The sequence below is a fragment of the Bos javanicus genome, chromosome 5, assembly GCF_032452875.1.
Source record: "Bos javanicus breed banteng chromosome 5, ARS-OSU_banteng_1.0, whole genome shotgun sequence".
NCBI classification, from domain to species: Eukaryota; Metazoa; Chordata; class Mammalia; order Artiodactyla; family Bovidae; genus Bos; species Bos javanicus.
Window position 1 is genome coordinate 36156207 of NC_083872.1, and position 22184 is coordinate 36178390.

At 39.8% G+C, this 22184-nt stretch overlaps 1 protein-coding gene across 3 annotated transcripts in view; it reads left to right on the forward strand.

Moving 5' to 3' along the window:
* Positions 1–22184, forward strand: part of NELL2 (neural EGFL like 2) — a 460086-nt gene that overhangs the window by 286695 nt on the left and 151207 nt on the right. For all 3 annotated transcript variants that reach the window (XM_061416377.1, XM_061416378.1, XM_061416379.1), the window contains one exon: positions 10989–11114. In XM_061416377.1, the coding sequence (XP_061272361.1) occupies positions 10989–11114 (126 nt within the window). The remainder of the gene's footprint in view (positions 1–10988; positions 11115–22184) is intronic.

The window sequence follows — 22184 nt, forward strand, 5'->3', positions numbered from 1 at the left end:
TACTCTCAAATCTCTTTCCAGAATTGCATTTCTCAGAACTCAGGCTTTTTCTTGTTTTATGAATTAAGTTATTGATCTCTTTGCCAACTTTACCAAGCTAATTTTTCACAACTGGTGAGCCAAGACCTTATAATAACCCATACTGATCTGTGTTATTTTTATAAGGAGTTCTTGAGCTGTTGAGCTGAATGACTTCAAGATCTTATTGGCTATGCAAGAAGGCATTAGTGTTCATTAACATACTAACATACCCCACTTACAGGACAGTGTTGAGAATACTATGGCTTTAGAAATCCACCATGCTGTATATAAAAAATGGCACCAGTGACATGCAAGGCATAACATGTGGGTAGCTGCATGGTGTGGCAGAAATACCTAAGTGAAAGGACAGCATACCTGAGTGCCCACTGCCTCCAAGGTTAGTGTGGACACTAGTGTATGGCCAAAAGGAACATTAACTAGGGACCTGTGCTCTGAGAACAGTATTCTCATTTTGACTGTCACTCAGAAGCCATGTAAACTTGTACTAGAGGGATCTTTCAGAAACACAGATCTGATTAAATTAACCCTCTCCTAAAACCTTTCCCAGTTCCTATAGGATGAAGTCTAAATTTTTTAATTTGGCTCATGAAAAGTTTATCATCTGACTGATCTCTGCCACCTCTTTAATTTGTCTCTGGCATCTCCATTTCTCCAATTGTAAGTGACTGGGATTAGGTTAGATGATTTCTAAAGTTTCCTTTCAGGTCTAAAAATCTGTGATTCTGAATAATTACAAAGTCGGCCTCAGCTTTCAGATAGAATAAAAGGGAATTTATAAATTTCTGTTTGTAAAACAGCTCAGCTTGAATTATCCTAGGGCAAGAGAAGTTGTTCAAGTATAAAAAACACAATTTGCTTCTGCTTTTTAAGTTTGGTAGAGTACGATTGTATGTCCTCTAGAATTCTAGAGAATCAGATTCTTCAGTGCAAGCCTGCAGATCATGTTCTCTTTGTTAGAACTGTGAAGTATGTGGGCTGGTAATGATTTGAAAATCTCTAGCCTTTGTCTTATAGATGATTAAATTAAGGTCCAGTTAGATGAAGTGCCTGTTTGGTTTATAATAGAGTCAAAGACTAGAATCCAGGCTTCTTTATTCCCACTGCAGTGTTTTTCTATGATACAAGTATATTTCACCACCATGGCTTATGTTCACTATTCATACAAAAAGCCCACATCTAAGTAAATGCCTGTAGAGTGTCCTGAGAAAACAAAGGATTCGCATCTGCCAAACTGAGCTCCAGGTCAAGCCAGTGTAAACAAGGAAAGTTATCTTTTCTCCTTCCAGATGAAAAACCATGAAAGGATCCTTTGATTCATTCAGCAAATATTTAGTGAGGGCCAACCATTGTTCTAGAACAAACGCTCTATCCTCCCGAAATTCATATTCCAATAAATATAAACTACAGAAGGCGAAGAATTGATGCTTTTGAACTGTGGTGTTAGAGAAGACTCTTGAAAGTCCCTTGGACTGCAAGGAGATCCAACCAGTCCATTCTGAAGGAGATCAGCCCTGGGATTTCTTTGGAAGGAATGATGCTAAAGCTGAAACTCCAGTACTTTGGCCACCTCATGTGAAGAGTTGACTCGTTGGAAAAGACTCTAATGCTGGGAGGGATTGGGGGCAGGAGGAGAAGGGGACAACAGAGGATGAGATGGCTGGATGGCATCACTGACTCAATGGACGTGAGTCTGGGTGAACTCCGGGAGTTGGTGATGGACAGGGAGGCCTGGCATGCTGTGATTCATAGGGTCGCAAAGAGTTGGACACGACTGAGTGACTGATCTGATCTGATCTGACAGAAGGCAATGGCACCCCACTCCTGTACTCTTGCCTGGAAAACCCCATGGACGGAGGAGCCTGGTAGGCTGCAGTCCATGGGGTCGCGAAGAGCTGGACAGGACTAAGCGACTTCACTTTCACTTTTCCCTTTCATGCATTGGAGAAGGAAATGTCAACCCACTCCAGTGTTCTTGCCTGGAGAATCCCAGGGACAGGGGAGCCTGGTGGGCTGCCGCCTATGGGGTCGCACAGAGTCGGACATGACTGAAGCGACTTAGCAGCAGCAGCAGCAGTAGCAGCACAGATATATTAAGACTTCCCTGGTGGCTCAGCTGGTAAAGAATCTGCCTGCAAGGTGGGAGACCTGGGTTTGATCCTGGGTTGGGAAGATTCCCTGGGGAAGGGAATGGCTACCCAATCGAGTGTTTTGGCCTGGAGAATTCCATGGACTGTATAGTCCGTGGAGTCACAAAGAGTTGGACATGACTGAGCTATGTTCACTTCACAGATACATTAACAATAACTTACTAGGATACTTTTAGACCCTGACAAGTAGTATGGAGCAACTGGGGCTGGGGAGGAGTTACTTTAGATTTAGTAACCAACTGAGACTGCAACTTTTATTTATTCATGAACATTCTCCTCACCTTGATTATATGTTTCTTAATAAGTCCACAGTTGTACCTTACCAACTCTTGTGAGGTGTATTTTTCTCTGCTACTTCTCCACCTTCCTCCTTCCAAATGCTTTAATGTCTTCATATCACAGCAAAGAAGATGCCTTTCTTATATTTGTTGGGCACTTAAGTCCATTTGTATTGTGTCTCCTATCCCATAAATGTATTTCTTTTTTTTCCTGCAGAAACTTCATTCAAATGGAATATTGTTTCTCAATATTTCATATTTTTGCTGCCTCTGCTGCCTACACCAGACTTGAATCTTTACAGTACTGTTTGAACACCTCTGTTTGACAGGAAACTCTAAATCAGTCACTTTAAACCTACTTCTTCAAAAGCCACCTTATGTCCTGACATACCACACAGATTCTTTGGTTGCCTGTCCTTAGTCAACAACCATCCTTTTTTTGTTTTCTTTTGGCACATAGCATATAGGACCTCACGTTTTTATTCATGTAAATTTTATATGTCCTGGCTTCTTAAAGATAATTTCATTATCAACTTCAGTTGGGGTAGGGAATCATTTCAGTTCAGTTGCTCAGTCATGTCCGATTCTTTGTGACCCCGTGAATTGCAGCACGCCAGGCCTCCCTGTCCATCACCAATTCCCAGAGTTTACCCAAACCCATGTCCACTGAGTCAGTGGTGCCATCCAGCCATCTTATCCTCTAGCGTCCCCTTCTCCCTCCTGCCCTCAATCTTTCCCAGCATCACGGACTTTTCCAATTATTCAGCTCTTCACATCAGGTGGCCAAAGTATTGGAGTTTCAGCTTCAACATCAGTCCTTCCAATGAACACCCAGGACTGAGCTCCTTTAGGATAGACTGGTTGGATCTTCTTGCAGTCTAAGGGACTCTCAAGAGTCTTCTACAACATCACAGTTCAAAAGCATCCATTCTTTGGTGGTCAGCTTTCTTTACAGTCCAACTCTCACATCCATACATGACCACTGGAAAAACCATAGCCTTGACTAGACGGACCACTGTTGGTAAAGTAATGTCTCTGCTCTTCAATATGCTGTCTAGGTTGATCATAACTTTGTTTCCAAGGAGTAAGCATCTTTTAATTTCATGGCTGCAGTCACCATCTGCAGTGATTTTGGAGCCCCCAAAAATAAAGTCAGCCACTGTTTCCACTGTTTCCCCATCTATTTCCCATGAAGTAATGGGACCGGATGCCATGATCTTCATTTTCTGAATGTTGAGCTTTAAGCCAACTTTTCCACTCTCCTCTTTCACATTCAAAAAGAGGCTCTTTCGTAGTTCACTTTGTGCCATAAGGGTGGTGTCATCTGCATATCTGAGGTTAATGCTATTTATCCGGGCAATCTTGATTCCAGCTTGTGCTTCATCTAGCTCAGCATTTCTTGTGATGTACTCTTCATATAAGTTAAATAAGCACGGTGACAGCCTTGATGTACTCCTTTTCCTATTTGGAACCAGTCTGTTGTTCCATGTCTAGTTCTAACTGTTGCTTCCTGACCTGCATACAGGTTTCTCAAGAGGCAGGTCAGGTGGTCTGGTATTCTCATCTCTTTCAGAATTTTCCACAGTTTATGGTGATCCACACAGTCAAAGGCTTGGCATGGTCAATAAAGCAGAAATAGATGTTTTTCTGGAACTCTCTTGCTTTTTCCATGATCCAGCGGATGTTGGCAATTTGATCTCTGGTTCCTCTGCCTTTTCTAAAACCAGCTTGAACATCTGGAAATTCCTAGTTCATGTATTGCTGAAGCCTGACTTGGAGAATTTTGAGCATTACTTTACTAGCATGTGAGATGAGTGCAATTGTGCAGTAGTTTGAGCATTCTTTGGCATTTCCTTTTTTGGGGATTGGAATGAAAACTGACCTTTTCCAGTCCTGTGGCCCCTGCTGAGTTTTCCAAATTTGCTGGCATATTGAGTGCAGCACTTTTACAGCATCATCTTTCAGGATTTGGAATAGCTCAACTGGAATTCTGTCACCTCCACTAACTTTGTTCGTAGTGGTGCTTCCTAAGGCCCACTTGACTTCACATTCCAGGATGTCTGTCTCTAGGTGAGCACACCATCGTGATTATCTGAATCCTGAAGATCTTTTTTGTATAGTTCTTCTGTGTATTCTTACCACCTCTTCTTAATATCTTCTGCTTTTGTCAGGTCCATACCATTTCTGTCCTTTATTGAGCTCATCTTTGCATGAAATGTTCCCTTGGTATCTCTAATTTTCTTGAAGAGATCTCTAGTCTTTCCCATTCCATTGTTTTCCTCTATTTCTTTGCATTGATTGCTGAGGGGGTAGGGAATAGTTATAAAGTTATTTATATCACTAAATATAAATTCCTAAATGTGGTCTAAATTAATTGATTCTCAGAACATATAAACACTGTTTTAAAAATAGTTACTCCTTATTAAATACACTTTGTATATATTTCTGATATGCATCACCTCATAACATTATAATTTAAGTGTTATTTCTCCAGTTAGAATTTGTCTTTTTTGCCTCATGCAATAAATGGACATCTCAGTGAAGAACAGAAAAGCCTGGTGTGCTGTAGTCTATGGGGCTGCAAAGAGTCAGACAGGACTTAGTGACTGAGGAGAAACTTTGCTCCCTCAGAGAAGCAGAGTTAAAGTCCTTTGGTACAGCTGAGCACATTAATAATCCCATATGACTCCTATTATGATCCTAAAACTCTGGAAGCAATGAATTTTCATCATATTACCCAGGGTGCTTGCAATTTGGTTTTTTTAGACTGTAATTGAACATGATACTTTTCTTATTCATGCATGTGTGCTAAGTCGCTTCAGTTGTGTCTGACTCTTTGAGACCCTGTCTGTAGCCCGCCAGGTTCCTCTGTCCATGGAATTCTCCAGGTATTGGAATGGGTTGCCATGCACTTCTCCGGGGGATCATCCCGACTCAGGAGAACCCAGGTCTGAGGTCTCCTGCATTGGTAGGCATGTTCTTTACCACTAGCACCCTCTGGGAAGCCCTACTTTCCTTATAGACCAGTGCAAACATATAGAAGTAGCAGGGGTAGATAGTGCTCCATGCGTGCTTGAGATGAATGCATATTCTAATTTTTTTGTAGTGTCCTGTAAACATGGATTAACTCCAATTAGTGGTGTATTGTGTCATTTAGGACCTCTCTTACCTAAACATTTTCTGTCTGAAAGATCTGGCCATTGATATCAGTGAGGCATTAAGTTCTCCTACTATTATTGTATTCCTCTTAATTTCTCCCTTTACGTCTGTTTATGTATTTAGGTACTCCTATATTGGGTGCCTGTATGTTAATGAATGTAATATCCTCTTCTTGTATTGATTCTTTTATTATATAATGTCCTTCTTTACCTTTCTTTATGGACTTTTTTAAAAAAGTCTATGTCCTCTGAGATGAGTATTGCCACCCCCGCTTTTTTGTCATTTCCACTTGTATGAAATATCTTTTTCCATCCCCTCACTTTCAATCAATGTGTCTTTCGCCCTGAAGTAAGTCTCTCATAGGCAGCATGTTGTAGATTCTTGTTTTTTTAATCTAATCTGCCACTCTGTATCTTTTGTTAGGCACATTTAGTCCATTGGTATTTAAAGTAAAGTACTTATTTCCATCTTAAACCCTATTTTCCAGGTCCAAAAGGATGTCAGCCACATCCTTTTTCAGGCTGTGTTGGCCATTATCCCTTTGATAGGGGTTACAACTGGTGTTGCAGTATCCAGAGAGTGCACTGATGTGTTGGACAAGGCCTCTTTACTCTGTGGCAGTCGCAGCCCTGTCAGGGCCGGATCTGCTCCCCAGTTTTTGGACTAGAAGCCCTGAGAGTCAAGTTCAATAAGGCTCTGTTGCCCTTAAATGTTTGCTCTGTCCCAAAGGATGTGACTAGTGAAGTAAGAGACTCAGTGAACCTATGTGCTGCCCATGTAGGCATCCATGGTTTTGCCCAGAAGTAGCCCAAGGTTGCATCCCTTTCTCCGCTTTTTGCCCCAGACCTGGTTCTAGGCTGTGGTGTGGAGTGGGTTGGGGCTGGGGAATAGGATGCTCTGGCTGCAGGATTCAAGGTGGTTACGCTGCTTCCTGGAGTCTTGGTTGCCTCTGTGGCAGACCTCTCCCAGGTCCTGTGTGCCCCAGATCTGGCTGTAAACTGTATGATGATATGGGTGGAACCAGAAGGCTCTGTCTGGAAATGAGGCTGCTATATACTCTTCCCCAGGGGCTGTCCACTCAAGACATGCATTTATCTGGCACCACCTGACAAAGTCCACTGCAACTAGACCTCTCCTCACCCTATGAGCTCTTATGATGGGCTTCAAGGCCAGACTTGCGCCCTTCATATGTGAGCCCACAGTGCGCCATGATTGGACCCAGCTCCATCTGTATGAGCACTGATGATGGCTCCAATGCCAGTCCCACACCTGCCACGTGCGTGCTGTGCTGACAGTGGGCTTCAAGGTTCGACCTGAACCACTCCCCAGGACCCCTGGGCCGTCTCCGTGCAGCTAGGCTGAGTTCCCTCCAAGTGCCCTTCTGACTTGGATATAACACCTAGTCATGGAGTGCTAGCAGCCCTGCCTGGCACACATTTCAGGTGTTTGGGACTGTGGTGAGGGGGCAGCCGTCTGTTCTGTCTCTCTCCTCCATGATTACTAGCAAGCCAGCATGCACACACTCCTCATGAGCAAAGTCCAGGCCCTTCTAGTGCCAGCTGACCTCTTAGGTGGAAAGGGATCCTCCAGGACGAGGACAAGGACATGTGGACTTTCTCTTCTTTACAGATCCTTCTCAGAGATGCCAGTACTGTCCTAATGCCTTTTTATTTTTCTTTTCTGTCCAACCTCATTATGTGGAGAGCTTTCCTGCAGCTTTGGTTCTATAAGAGATCTTCTTCAGTTTCTAGTTGACTCTCTGTGAAAATTCCTGTATATGGATGTATTTTTAATGTGTTTGTTGGAGGAGGTTAACCTCATGTCCTGCTACTTTGCCATCATGGTCCTTCCGAGTGATCCTTAACTCTGATTATGCATTAAACAAGGGGTTATCAAACTATGGACTGTGGGCCAAATCTTATTTACCTTCCTATTTTATAAATAAAGCTTTATTGGAACATTGTCAGGCTCATTCATTTACATATTGTCTATGGTTGCCTTCACTGCAACAACAGGAGTTAAGTAGTTGCAATAGAGAGCATATGGACACCCAAAGCCTAAAATATTTGCTATCTGGTTCTTTACTGAAAAATTCTGCTGAAAAATTTAATTTTACATTAAATTCTTCAAAGAGAAGATTAAAAATAATATTATGTGTGTGTTCCATTACAGATAATTAAATAAGAATTTGGAGTGAGAGTTAGGAAGTCAGCACAAAAACTAATGGTTTTTAAAAGCATCTCAGTTAAGTATAATGTGTAGCCAGAGTTAAGAAACACAAACACATGATCTCTGCCCTTCAGTAGTATATTTGACTTACTGGAAAAAAGAAGCCTACAAAAATTAATAAAGGTAAAGTGGATATGTCTTTAATGGAAACATTCACAAAGTTCCAAGGGAGTATTACATAGGGAACATTTTACTTCATTAGGGAAGTTTTCACAGAGAGATAGTTAAACAGATTCTTGAAGGTTGAATTGATTGGTAGACAAGACCCACTGAGGTGGTGATAGGGAGAGAAGGAGACTAGAGAATGACATATGCAAAAGCACCTAAATATGAAAAAGAAAAAAAAAAAAAGAAAGAGCATGGCCCCTTCAAGAAATGACCAAAAGCTCAGTGTGGCCAGAGCACTGAGAATGAATAAAGAGTGAGGTCATAGAATGTAAAGTCAGGAAAATAATGGCCAAACTGGGAAGGGCTTTGTATGCTGCTTGTAATTTACTGTGCTGACTTTCATTTAGAAGTTGAATGGAAAATTGAGTCTCTCTAAACTTCAGTTTTTTCATCTGTAAAATAAGTAGTTAGCCCAGATGATTGCCAGTGGTCCTCTAGCTCTAAAATATAGCTGCCTGAGAGACTCTGTCAGCTGCTTCTTTTGACACTCTCAGGAAGTATAGTTGAGTTTATATGAATGGCATGACTTTTGTAGTATGGGGTCATCTAGTTCTCTCCTATAATTGATGCATTTCTTTTAATAGTACAGATGAGGTCAGTGTTACTTTGTGGCTTCACCACAAGGATTTGAGAAAGTAGACTTCTAGAGGAGAAGCACCTTGCCTGGTCAATGCATTAAGGCCCTTAATAAAGAGTGCTACATAATGATAAAATACCTGTAAAATGCTTTATGTTCCATGCAGAGAGAAACTATAAAATGGGGACAGTTTTATTGTTAAAATTCATATTCTTCCCAATTAGTACTAGTGCTTATTATGACTTTGCACTCGCAAGTTTCTTCACTCAAAACTTGGAGTATGACAAGGTCCTACTGTATAGCACAAGAAACTCTGCTCAGTGTTATGTGGCAACCTGGATCAAAGGGGGTCTGGTGGAGAATGGATATGTGTATATGAATGGCTGAGCCCCTCTGCTGTCCCCTTGAAACTATACAACATTGTTAATCAGCTATACTCCAATATAAAATAAAATGTTTTAAAGAAATGTCACTTCATGTGGTAGTGATGCCATAACAATGTATAAAATTGCACAGAGTGGAGAGAGAGAAAACAGGTCAGGAACAGACCCCAGGAGGCACCAGCATTCAGCTGGCAGGTAGAGGAAGAAGAGCTCCTTGGAGTCAGAGAAAGAATAATCAGAAGTATACATGAAATATGCAGTGAGATATGGTAGGATCCAAGGGACCAGAGTCCCTGGAAGGAGGTTATGACCAGCAAAGTATACCTGTGAACTAGACTAAGACGTTTCTTTCATTGTAATACAGATTAAGAAAGCTTGTGGTTGGAGCAGTTCAAAAGACCTATGTTCACATGCTTTGGTCTGCCAATTAATTATCTCTATGACTTAAGGAAAGTCCTTTAACCTTTCTGTGCCTCAAATCTCTCATCTGAAAAATGGAGATAATAGTTAAGCTCATTCTACCTACCTCAATAGGTTATTTGAGTTCTTTGAGGAAATGCATGTGAAATCCAGCCTATTGTGAACTAAACAGCATGTATGCATATAGTTATTTCTTATTTTTGATAGACAGTGATTGCTAATAAATGCTTGAAACTTAATGGTCTATGTGAAAGTGAGTGAAAGTTGATCGATGGTGTCCGACTCTTTGTGACCCCATGGGCTATATACTGTCCATGGAATTCTCCAGATCAGAATACTGGAGTAGGTAGCTGTTCCCTTCTCCAGGGGATCTTCCCAACCCAGGAGTCAAATCCAGGTCTCCTGCATTGCAGGCAGATTTTTTACCAGCTGAGCCACATGAGAAAAGCATAAATACTCCACTTTAATAAAACTCTTTAAGTTGTAAAGAGTTTCTCAGATCAGTGAAGCATTATTTTTCCCAAGAACTCATAAGTCCTCTCTCACACAAGCATGTGGGGCTTCCCCCAACATCCTAGCAGCAACAGTGCTGGGCTGAGATTCAGAGGCCTTGCCCACCATCTTGTGCCATTCTTTGTTGTCAGCATGCCACCCTCTCTGTGATTCTTTGATCTACTTCCCTTCTAGAAGGGAGGTCTACTTCCCTTCTAGATGGGAGATCCTTGAAGACACATCATACCTTACCCATGCCCTTCTGTTTTCATCAATAAACCCCAGAACAATGCTTGGAACGAGGAAAGGGGAACATAAATATTCACTGAAAGAGGGGATAAATGAATAGTGGCCTCTAGCCTTAGCCTTCACCTCATTATAAGAGAACAAAATTAGATTATTAGTTTGCACTAAATCCTTAGAGCATTAATAGTTTCTTCAGACACATTAAGCAATACCAAGAAAACAATACTTAGAATATGAATTACTATGAAAGTTCTTCAATATGTTATCTTATTTTGCTGTTTTACAGCTTCTTATTTATATCAGGCTCTACACTGTAATTTCATCTCTGTTCAACACTTACTGGGATAGCTATATCTCTAATAAACTACATGTTGTTGGTTTCATATCTTTAAGTGAAGATTTTCAAGTTCTGGTATTTATTGAATATTTTATTTACCTCTTTCAGGGCCTCCCCAAGTGTACAGAATAGCCAGTGAATCAAAAAATAATATATGGTATGCTCAGTGATTGAAGCTTCTAAGACCCTAAGGCAGCCCAGTCTCTGTGTTCTAATTCATTTTATCATTCTATCTAGGTAGATGAATGGGCTGGATATTTTGAAATATATTTTAGAATGATGCAGGTTAGAATAAAAAGATATATTTTAAACTCCAACAAGAGCTGTTAGGAAAAAATAGTATAGTTTTTGTCATTTCAACATCAAAGGTTTCTATTAAAAGAGATACTTTGACTACATTTTAAAAATTCTTCTCAATTAGTGACTTTTGCCCTCTCCCCACCAAAGAAAATTGTAGAAAAACTGTAATATTGGCCATGGTTGACCTCTTGCCCTGCTTTTTCTTCACAGACATTGATGAGTGTGCCGAAGGGCGCCATTACTGTCGTGAGAACACGATGTGTGTCAACACCCCGGGGTCCTTCATGTGCATCTGCAAAACTGGATACATCAGAATCGATGATTATTCATGCACAGGTAAACAGTGGCTATTTGTGAAATAAATTACCTCTATGCCTTAAATTTACTTTTAAAAGTTTCTTCTAACTCAAGTATTTGGAGAAGCATGCCGTAAATACCCACTTACAACAAAACAAGTCATAAGTAAAAGCATATCTTCTTGATTTGATAGTTAATTCTGAATCTGTTCTAAGGAAATAACTATCTCCTTGCTCTGGATAAGAAATTCCTATTAGAAATATAAAGATAAACTGAAGAATAAAGTCAGTAATATATAATTGTATACTTAAATAATATTTATTAGTTCAGTTCAGGTCAGTTCAGTCACTCAGTCGTGTTCGACCCTTTGCGACCCCATGAATTGCAGCACGCCAGGCCTCCCTGTCCATCACCAACTCCCGGAGTTCACTCAGACTCACGTCCATCAAGTCGGTGATGCCATCCAGCCATCTCATCCTCTGTCGTCCCCTTCTCCTCCTGCCCCCAATCCCTCCCAGCATCAGAGTCTTTTCCAATGAGACAACTCTTCACATGAGGTGGCCAAAGTACTGGAGTTTCAGCTTTAGCATCAGTCCTTCCAAAGAAATCCCAGGGTTAATCTCCTTCAGAATGGACTGGTTGGATCTCCTTGCAGTCCAAGGGACTCTCAAGAGTCTTCTCCAGCACCACAGTTCAAAAGCATCAATTCTTCAGCACTCAGCTTTCTTCACAGTCCAACTCTCACATCCATATGTGACTACTGGGAAAACCATAGCCTTGACTAGACGGACATTTGTTGGCAAAGTAATGTCTCTGCTTTTAAATATGCTATCTAGGTTGGTCATAACTTTTCTTCCAACGAGTAAGCGTCTTTTAATTTCATGGCTGCAGTCACCATCTGCAGTGATTTTGAGCCCAAGAAAATAAAGTCTGACACTGTTTCCACTGTTTCCCCATCTATTTCCCATGAAGTGATGGGACCAGATGCCATGATCCTCGTTTTCTGAATGTTGAGCTTTAAGCCAACTTTTTCACTCTCCTTTTTCATTTTCGTCAAGAGGCTTTTTAGTTCCTCTTCACTTTCTGCCATAAGGGTGGTGTCATCTGCATATCTGAGGTTATTGATATTTCTCCTGGAAATCTTAATTCCAGCTTGTGTTTCTTCCAGCCCAGCATTTCTCATAATGTACTCTGCATATAAGTTAAATAAACAGGGTGACAATATACAGCCTTGATGTACTCCTTTTCCTATTTGGAACCAGTCTGTTGTTCCATGTCCAGTTCTAACTGTTGCTTCCTGAACTGCGTATAGGTTTCTCAAGAGGCAGGTCAGGTGGTCTGGTATTCCCATCTCTTTCAGAATTTTCCACAGTTTATTGTGATCCACATAGTCAAAGGCTTTGGCATAGTCAATAAAGCAGAAATAGATATTTTTCTGGAACTCTCTTGCTTTTTCGATGATCCAGCGGATGTTGACAGTTTGATCTCTGGTTCCTCTGCCTTTTCTAAAACCAGCTTGAACATGTGGAAGTTCACGGTTCATGGTTCTCCTGGCTTGGAGAATTTTGATCATTACTAGTGTGTGAGATACTCAACACTAATTTGAATTCTATGGCAAATCTGAAAAACAGCCCTTAAATAATATTTTCTCTACATGACAGTCACCTTTTAATAGAGAAATGATGACATAAATAATGTGATGTTTTCAGAAATAGATACTTGGTGTGCTAGGAAAAGGGAAAAACTTCATTCCTCTGGGAAGTGTGGTCGAGTACCTGCCTCAGAGAAGTTTTGCTTATGTTTGTTTCATGAAATATCACTCCCATCAGTACCATCCAGAGACCTGCTCAGGGGTATCTTGAGTGTTAGTAGTGTCTAAAGTTGGTCCTGGAATACAATAATCTATTCCCGTTATAGTCTATAGAATATGAAAGAAAACTGTGCTAGCAGAGTAGCTTGCAGAATATGGGGATTAAAGAAATGTGGGTGTGAAATATGACATTCTTTTGGCTTTTTTAAATAGAAGAAGCATATATATATTTATATATATGTGTGTGTGTGTACACACACACACACACATATATAAATATATATATATATATATACACACACACCATATTCTAGAAAAATGTAGAATCATAAAGCTGGAGAGCACTTAAAGTGTTATCTTGTCATTTTCACTCTACCTCCAACTTATAATTTTTATCAGGTGGATGTATAAACAATACTGAGAAGTTTCCAGGGAAGGACTCTATAATACTTCCTGGAAAAAATACAAAATCTATAATAAAAATGTTGCCTTTGTTAATGTGTATTCTTCCAAGTCTTCATTATTGTGATAATACTGCATACTCCAGATCTTTCTTGACTTAACAATGTGGTTATGTCTGCATGAACCCACCATAAATTGAAAATTTCTTAAGTTGATAATGTACTTAATGCATCTAAGCTTTCAAACATCACAGCTTAGCCTAGTCTACCTTAAATGTGTTCAGGACACTTACATTATCCTACAGGTGTGAATTTTCATTCAACTAACACAAAGCCTGTTTTATAATAAAATGTTGACTATCTCATGTAATTTATTGAATACTATGATGAAAGTGAAAAGCAGCATGGTTGTAAATGTATCGGTTGTTTACATCGGCTCTCTACTGCTGCTCAGAATCACAGAAGTATCATGCTGCATAATGCTAGCCTGGGAAAAGATCAAATTCAGAAGTTTATTTACTACTGAATGTATATCATTTTTACACCACCATGAGGTCAAAAAAATCATTTATTGAACCATTGAAAGTGAGGACCGTCTAAACTTGGTATCCTGTTTATTAGTTAGTGCACAGGGAAGGTCCTTCCTCTAAATTCAAGTATAGTATCTATAAAACAGAACGATGAAAATAAATTGTAATGGGAAGTGCCTTCTTAATCTATGAAGAATAACCAAAGATACTCTGAAGATAGAAAATAGCAAAACCAATACAATATTGTAAAGTTAAAAAATAAAATAAAAAAAATAAACACACACACACACACAAAAGAATTGCCAATGGATTTACAGATTCTTGCTTTTTTGTTAGTTCATCCTAGGCATTTCCACAATATGGGAACAATTCTGCACTTTCTCTTTATAAAAAAATATCATCACACTGAGTGGCAAAGTATCCTGATGGAGTACTACAGAGATATTTTTCAACATAAAAAAGGGAATATAAAAGAACAAGTCTTAATAAATATATGAAGAATAAAATAAACAGTTTGCTATACTTTGGTAATATCAGTAAGTCTGAGTTTCAATGTAATGAATAACAAAACTTTCTAAGATAAAACTATTCAGAGAGTGATATTTCAAGATGTGCTCATTAAAAATCAGTGTTAGCAATTTTCAAGAAGTCTGCTAATTTTTTGTCATTAGAGACTTAAAAAGCTTTGTACATTTTTGTATTTCCTAGTGATTCTTTTTGTTTTTCTCACAATCTTAAAAACTGTTAGAGATAAGTAAGGAAGAATACACAGCACAAAATTTGACATAGTGTTGAATGAGGAGTGTTTCTTTGGGGAGGGTATTTTCAAGAGGTTCATTTCCATCCTGAGCCTCTCTGTTGGCTGTAAATCCTAGGGCTAGTTCAGCTGTCATCCCTTACAGAGCATCTCCTTCTTTGGCTCTAACTCTCCCAGTATATTTTCTTTCCAAATAAAATCCCACATTACTGTTTTTTTTTTTTTTTTTGACTACTTAGGGAGAATTTCCCTTAAGATTTCAAAGCATCTAATAATAATGGGATCGCAAAGAGTCGGACACGACTGAGCGACTGAACTGAATGATAAAAATGAACTGTTCCTTTGTTGGGATACCAAGAAAGGTTGAAATTATCTTAGGAAAAGCTATCAAGGCCATGATTTTTTGCCTAAGGAACCAGAGCTAGGGATTTCATGATCTGGCAGATGCTAGAATGTGTTTCTTTATTGATGCACCAGCATTTCCAACAAGCTATTTCTATGCTTCCATCTAAAAGAGACTTTCTTGCCTCTGAAATTTCTATCTACTATGAGTAAGAATCCCATGGACAGAGGAGCCTTGCAGTCTGCAGTCCATGGGGTCACAAGAGTCGGACACGACTTAGTGACTAAACCACCACCACGTGAGAAGGTCTGCAAATTTGAGAATTTACATCCATACATAAAAGTTAGATTTTCTTGGGAATATGGGTGAATTTTATTTTGTCCTCCAGAGTTAGATGATCTTTGGCAAAACATTTTATGCTTTACCATGCGGGGTCAGCACATATTTAGGGTTCCTGTAAAGGAGTGCATTTTAAAATTCTCCCTCTGCGAATCTTTTCCTCCAGCCTTTCATATTAGCATCTATACAAAAGGCTTGAAGAAATGACTCCTCTCTGATGTGGGTTTGCCTCATGGCTGAAAGCATCACAGCTGTACTTTTTCAAGAGCTCTCATAAGACCAGAGTAGGACTTTGTTTCTCTGCGAACATTAGGGTTTATTTTCTCTGAATATTAGAAACAGACATTCACATACTTGCAGGAGTAAGCCTTCCAGAATAAATGTCAAGACACCACTGCAGAGCTCTTCTCTGATGTTGTGACTGAGCTCTTGAAGTTCTGAATTTGTTTTGCTTCTCTATCCACTCTTTTCTAGTGAAGAGCACCCTGCCATAGCATGACAAGTGACACTGTCAACACTGTACCCAGCAGACACTCAAACGTGCTTACCCTATCCGAAAATAAATCATAGACGTTCTAATTTAAAGAAAAATCCAAGGCAATATGCGTCACTTTAGAGTCAAGGGCTTTGATCAATGAAAGAAGCCTTTTTTGTTTTTATAACCCTAAGTTCTGGCATAGAAATTATGTATAATACAGAGTATTCACCTTCCATAGTTGGTAGAATTGCACATTGTTTTTTTTTTTTTTCCCTGTCACTTTCAGATAATATGAGTTAGAGTTTCCTCATGATGAGATTTTAGAGATGGAAAAATTCTTGAGGATAATCTAGTCCTATCTCCTAACTTCCATAAATGAGGAAATTGTGGCTCAGAGAGATTAATTGCCTTCCTTTGGTCATGCAGTTAGTGGAAGGCAAAAGGGGGGGTCAGAGATAAGACTTCTTATTCTTAGTTCTTATGTTGTTCACCTATTGTGAACAATTCTATTTGTTCAATTTGTAACCACACGAAAACAAGTAAGGAGAAAAGATTCATATTTTATCTACAATTGCATGATTGAATTTATAATGTTCAGTAGCTAAACTGCCTTTCTATAGATTGTTTCACTTCATTAAGTTCAACTCTAAAAGGAATTTTTCCCCTACAGATCTTATAGTAATGATCAGAAGTCAAGAGAAGAAATAGAAATTGTCACTTTCTGGGCCTCTGACTGTTTTGCAGTTTCATTGATGACTCAGTTGCACCATTTGCACACTTTATATTCTTAATAAAGTGTTGATGCCGCACTTTAAAATGCTTGTAAACTCATAAATTTTCCTTCCAGTGAGGGTTTTTTTCATGGTTAATACTTCATAGTCTCTGTCCTCATGTTCCTTTCTATTCTGGAGAAAAACATTGGTCTACCTACAAGAAAAGAGAAAGAAAAAACACAGAGGGAAGGGAAGGAAAAGGGTTTGGTTTGTACAAGCTGAGATGTTAGCAGTCCATTCTTTAATCTCTCTGATTATAAAAATAACTTAATTTTTATGCATAACAAAGTGTCTTGATTATTTCAACTAAGAGTTGGTGATCGACAGGGCAGCCTGGCGTGCTACAGTCCATGGGGTTGCAAAGAGTCGGACACGACTGAGCGACTGAACTGAACTGAATGCCTTTCTTGGTTCACTCGCATAAGCATTGATTAAATTGGAGACATCTTTCTGAATCTTATTAGCCCCCCCTTTTTTTCCTTTAAACTTTTAATTTTCTATTGGGATATATCCAATTGACAATGTTGTGGTAGTTTTAAGTGAATAGCGAAGGGATTCAGCCTTACATACACATGTATCCATTCTCCTCCAAACCCCTCTCCCATCCAGACTGGCACATAACATTGAATAGAGTTCAATGTGCTATACAATAGATCCTCATTGGTTATCCATTTTGAATATAGCAGTGTAGACAGTTCTTCTTGACACTAGTCTTGTGTAGTGGACAAAGAATAAGATAGTTCTGGTAATACAGATGGGGGTCACAGATTTTGGAATTATCAAAGGATAAAAATATCCTGAAGGAAAAGGTTTATTTCAGATTTTCATGATTTATATCTCTCTGCTTTGAGTATTCGGAGAAGGCAATGGCAACCCACTCCAGTACTCTTGCCTGGAAAATCCCATGGACAGAGGAGCCTGGTAGGCTGCAGTCCATGGAGTCACGAAGAGTCGGACATGACTGAGCAACTTCACTTTCACTTTTCACTTTCATGCATTGGAGAAGGAAATGGCAACCCACTCCGGTGTTCTTGCCTGGAGAATCCCAGGAGCGGTGGAGCCTGGTGGGCTGCCGTCTATGCGGTTGCACAGAGTCGGACACGACTGAAGCGACTTAGCAGCAGCAGCAGCAGCTTTGAGTATTATAATGAAAAAATGGAGTTCTCATTCTTCTTTATGTTGATGAGCTTGTAAGCTTCCCACTCTTGTGTAGTTTTTTAGAGTGGGAGCAGGAATGGGGAGGGTAGACCATGCTACCACTGACGAATGGAAAAGATCCTGCCCAACTTGGGGAGAAAATCGATCCTTTAGGGCAGTGGTATCCAAAAAGGGTGATTTTGCCTTCCTGCCTCTCAGAGATTATTTGACAGTGTGTGGACGTGTTGATGGTTACCACAGCTGTGCGAAAGGAGGATACTACTGGCATCTGACAGGTAGAAGCCAAAGACATGCTAAACATCCTATAGTATTATTACACTAACTAACCTCTTTGAGGAAATTCTTATTTTTCTGGAACCCTTTCAACAGGGAGCTTTTTCTATGGTTATATTCCAACTAAGTCACTCATCTTTATCCTGCACAGGACATCCAGTATAAGACAGCTCCCCATAACAAAGAATTATATGACCCAAAATGTCCATGGTGCCAAGGTTGAGAAATTAGGGTCACCTCGTCAAAAATGTAGCATGTACACTTTCTTTTTAATTTCCCTTTTCCTCTGCTGTTTTTTTTTAAGACCTTACATAGAGAGCCCTTCGCTCAGTTCTTATGGTACCCAGTATCCTTTTATTGGCCTTTTGCCACAAAAGGGGCCCCTTCTTGATAAGTCCAGCTCTCTCCCAAGTTCTTTTCTCTCTTTCTCTTATCAAAAACCTGTTCTTAAGCCTCACAGACATAGAAGGCAGACTAATGTTGCCAATGGGAAAGGGAGTTGGAGAAGGGATGGACTGGGAGTTTAGGGTTAGCAGATGCAAACTGTTAGCAGATGGATAAGCAACAAGGTCCTACTATATAACACAGGGAACTATATTCAATATCCTGTGATAAACCATAAAGGAAACGAATCTGAAAAGGAATATATATATATATAATTTATATATATCTGTGTGTATGTGATGTGTGTGTGTGGGTGTAACTGAATCACTTTGCTGTAGAGCAGAAATCAATATAGTATTGTAAATCAACTATACTTCAATAATAAACATTAAAAAACCCAAAAAAACTGTTCTTAGCTTAACCTAGGGGAATGTGGCAGAGGGGTTTCTTCAGATCAGATCAGATCAGATCAGTCGCTCAGTCATGTCCGACTCTTTGCGACCCCATGAATCGCAGCATGCCAGGCCTCCCTGTCCATCACCAACTCCCGGAGTTCACTGAGACTCACGTCCATTGAGTCAGTGATGCCATCCAGCCATCTCATCCTCTGTTGTCCCCTTCTCCTCTTGCCCCCAATCCCTCCCAGCATCAGAGTCTTTTCCAATGAGTCAACTCTTTGCATGAGGTGGCCAAAGTACTGGAGTTTCAGCTTTTGCATCATTCTTTCCAAAGAAATCCCAGGGCTGATCTCCTTTAGAATGGACTGGTTGGATCTCCTTGCAGTCCAAGGGACTCTCAAGAGTCTTCTCCAACACCACAGTTCAAAAGCATCAATTCTTCGGTGCTCAGCCTTCCTCACAATCCAACTCTCACATCCATACGTGACCACAGGAAAAACCATAGCCTTGACTAGACGAACCTTTGTTGGCAAAGTAATGTCTCTGCTTTTGAATATGCTATCTAAGTTGGTCATAACTTTCCTTCCAAGGAGTAAGCATCTTTTAATTTCATGGCTGCAGTCACCATCTGCAGTGATTTTGGAGCCCCCCAAAATAAAGTCTGACACTGTTTCCACTGTTTCCCCATCTATTTCCCATGAAGTGATGGGACCGGGTGCCATGATCTTCGTTTTCTGGATGTTGAGCTTTAAGCCAACTTTTTCACTCTCCACTTTCACCTTCATCAAGAGGCTTTTGAGTTCCCCTTCACTTTCTGCCATAAGGGTGGTGTCATCTGCATATCTGAGGTTATTGAGATTTCTCCCGGCAATCTTGATTCCAGCTTGTGTTTCTTCCAGACCAGCATCTCTCATGATGTACTCTGCATATAAGTTAAATAAACAGGGTGACAATATACAGCCTTGACATACTCCTTTGCCTATTCGGAACCAGTCTGTTGGTCCATGTCCAGTTCTAACTGTTGCTTCCTGACCTGCATACAAATTTCTCAAGAGGTAGATCAGGTGGTCTGGTATTCCCATCTCTTGCGGGTTTCTCAGGGCCCCTCAAATGGCACTGTCCTGCTGCCTCCCCACTGTGCACTGACCCTAACTGCCTCCATTGTTCCAGAGCTACTAATTCTGGCTTTGGTCCTTGTCACATATCACAGAAAGTTCATAAAGTGTCTAAGCACAAGAAATTCTACTGGATACTTGATTTTTGTTGTTAAATACAGAGCCTCCTCTGGTGTTCCCCAAAGAGTTTTACTTCTTAAAGTACTTAACTCTTTATAGCATTGAATACTCCTAGTGCTTACATTTTATGATCTCATTATTGCGGTTACGTCTTTTTCTCTAACATGGCCCATACTGACTTCTTAAAAAATCATTACCATCCTTTTCAGGTTTTATTACTGTTGATTTTCTAACATTTTCAAGAGTTTTGGATGCTATTTGACATACACAGAAGGTTACAGAGGATTTACTACTAAGCAACCAAAGCAAAGATTTTAAGTCTGCTGTAACCCATGCATGCCCCTTCCGCAAATAGTTGTCTCTTTTGTGTGTGTTTGTTTGAATCCCCTATTAATTAATGCTAGAAAAGGTAATTTCCTTAAAGTGCTTAGAGAGGTAAAACACCACATAATATTATTGTTTTTTATCCTGCAGTCTTCCAAAAAGAATTTAAATTGAAGCTGATAATTTATTTTATGGATCTACAATAATTTTTTTTATCATCTGCTTTAATATGGCTCTCAGTGGATTTATCAAAATCACAAGTACAGAAGAAAACAGATAATTCATTGTGTGTGTAGCATGATAATTACTGGTATATAAATTGTGAAGGAAGTACAAGTATTGTGGACAATGGCAGAGAGGATAGGAGGCCAGGAGAAGCACAGATCAGAGACAACAATGGTAAAGAACAGGAAGTAAAAATATGCGTTATCAGCACTCACAAAAATCCGCACAGAAGAAATCTTTAATAAAGTTAGCTACTATCGTTGTTGTTGTTGCTATTGTGATTAGAGAAGTGATCCTCTTGAGGAAATGTCTTATTTCCCTAGGACTTTTTCAACGGGGCACTTCTGTTTGGTTATTTTTCAATAGAATTATTTTTGTTATTATTATAAACAGATAGATTTGCTGGAGCAATAGATTCAATGTATTTTTATTTATTCAACTGACTTATTATGTACCTAGGAATGGGAGCTTAAAAAAGAAAAGAGAAACCTTGGTATAACTGAATAGCACTCTCTCTGGAAGTTAGAAAAGCTCCTTCCATAGGAGGATTTGTTGTACTTCCTAAGATCAGGGAGGTCCCTCAGATTGTTCTTGAGAATGAATGCTAGATGGGGATACCCAAGGGCTAGATAGCTGCATCCAGGCCTTACTGTGGATACTAATCTGCCCAGAGTAGAAATATGGCCTGTAGAGAATTAGTGAGTCTGGTCAGTTCTCAGGCAGGGCAGATTTTATGAGCCTGGACGCTTCCATGTGGATTTCTTTTCTAAAGACACACAATCAATGATCAGACAATCCTACCATCTGGCCACTATTGCCATGACTATTGGGAAAGACTTTTGCATTTTTATGAGCAGTCATTCCAAATTTTCCTTTTCTGGAATCAACATTACAAAATATGATACAATTGTGGTATATTTCATTAAACATGAAAAATCAGATTTGGGGTTTTAAATTTAAAAATACAGCCTCTAATGCTAATAGCTGCCTCTTTCATCTCCTACAGTTCCTTATATATTCTTATGCTGTATAGTTAAATTATTGAGTAATTTGAAAATCTAAACATGATTACAAAATCAAATTAAAATACCAAGCCTCAGGACTCAAAGAATTAATAATGAAAAGCAGTTTTTTAAGCAAACATAATCAATAAAACTTCTCTAGAAGAATGTGTACTGTGGTTACCAGGAAGGGTTAATGTTTAGAAAACTTCAGACCACATTTGGAAAACTTACAGAGAACAGAAGTGAGACACGTCTGCACAGTGAGTGTGGAGGCCAAGGCAATGTGCTTATCTCTCTTCTGAAACACATATGTGCATGCATACAATTAGCAGTCAGCTCAAAATGGAACAGGCTCAAAGGCTCAGGGAGCTGAACTGCCTTTTTCAAGATGAAAAGCTTGGAAAAGGAGTCTGTGCTATCTGAATCTGTCCGTGAGTGGGGGTTGCACACCAGCGCCAATATCGTGGTTTCCAGGCTTGTCAGAGCCTTTATGCAGCATCTCAGCCCAGCCGTCGTATCCATGTATGGCCTCCAGCCCGGCTGTGGTTTGATCAGAGAGCACACCCAGTGGTGTGCGTCCGCACAAGCTTGCCTCTGTGCAAGGTCATCCGAGCACTGAAGTGATGGGAGCTGCCTCATTAAGCAGACTCACTGGCTTTGACTTGGTTGGTAAACCC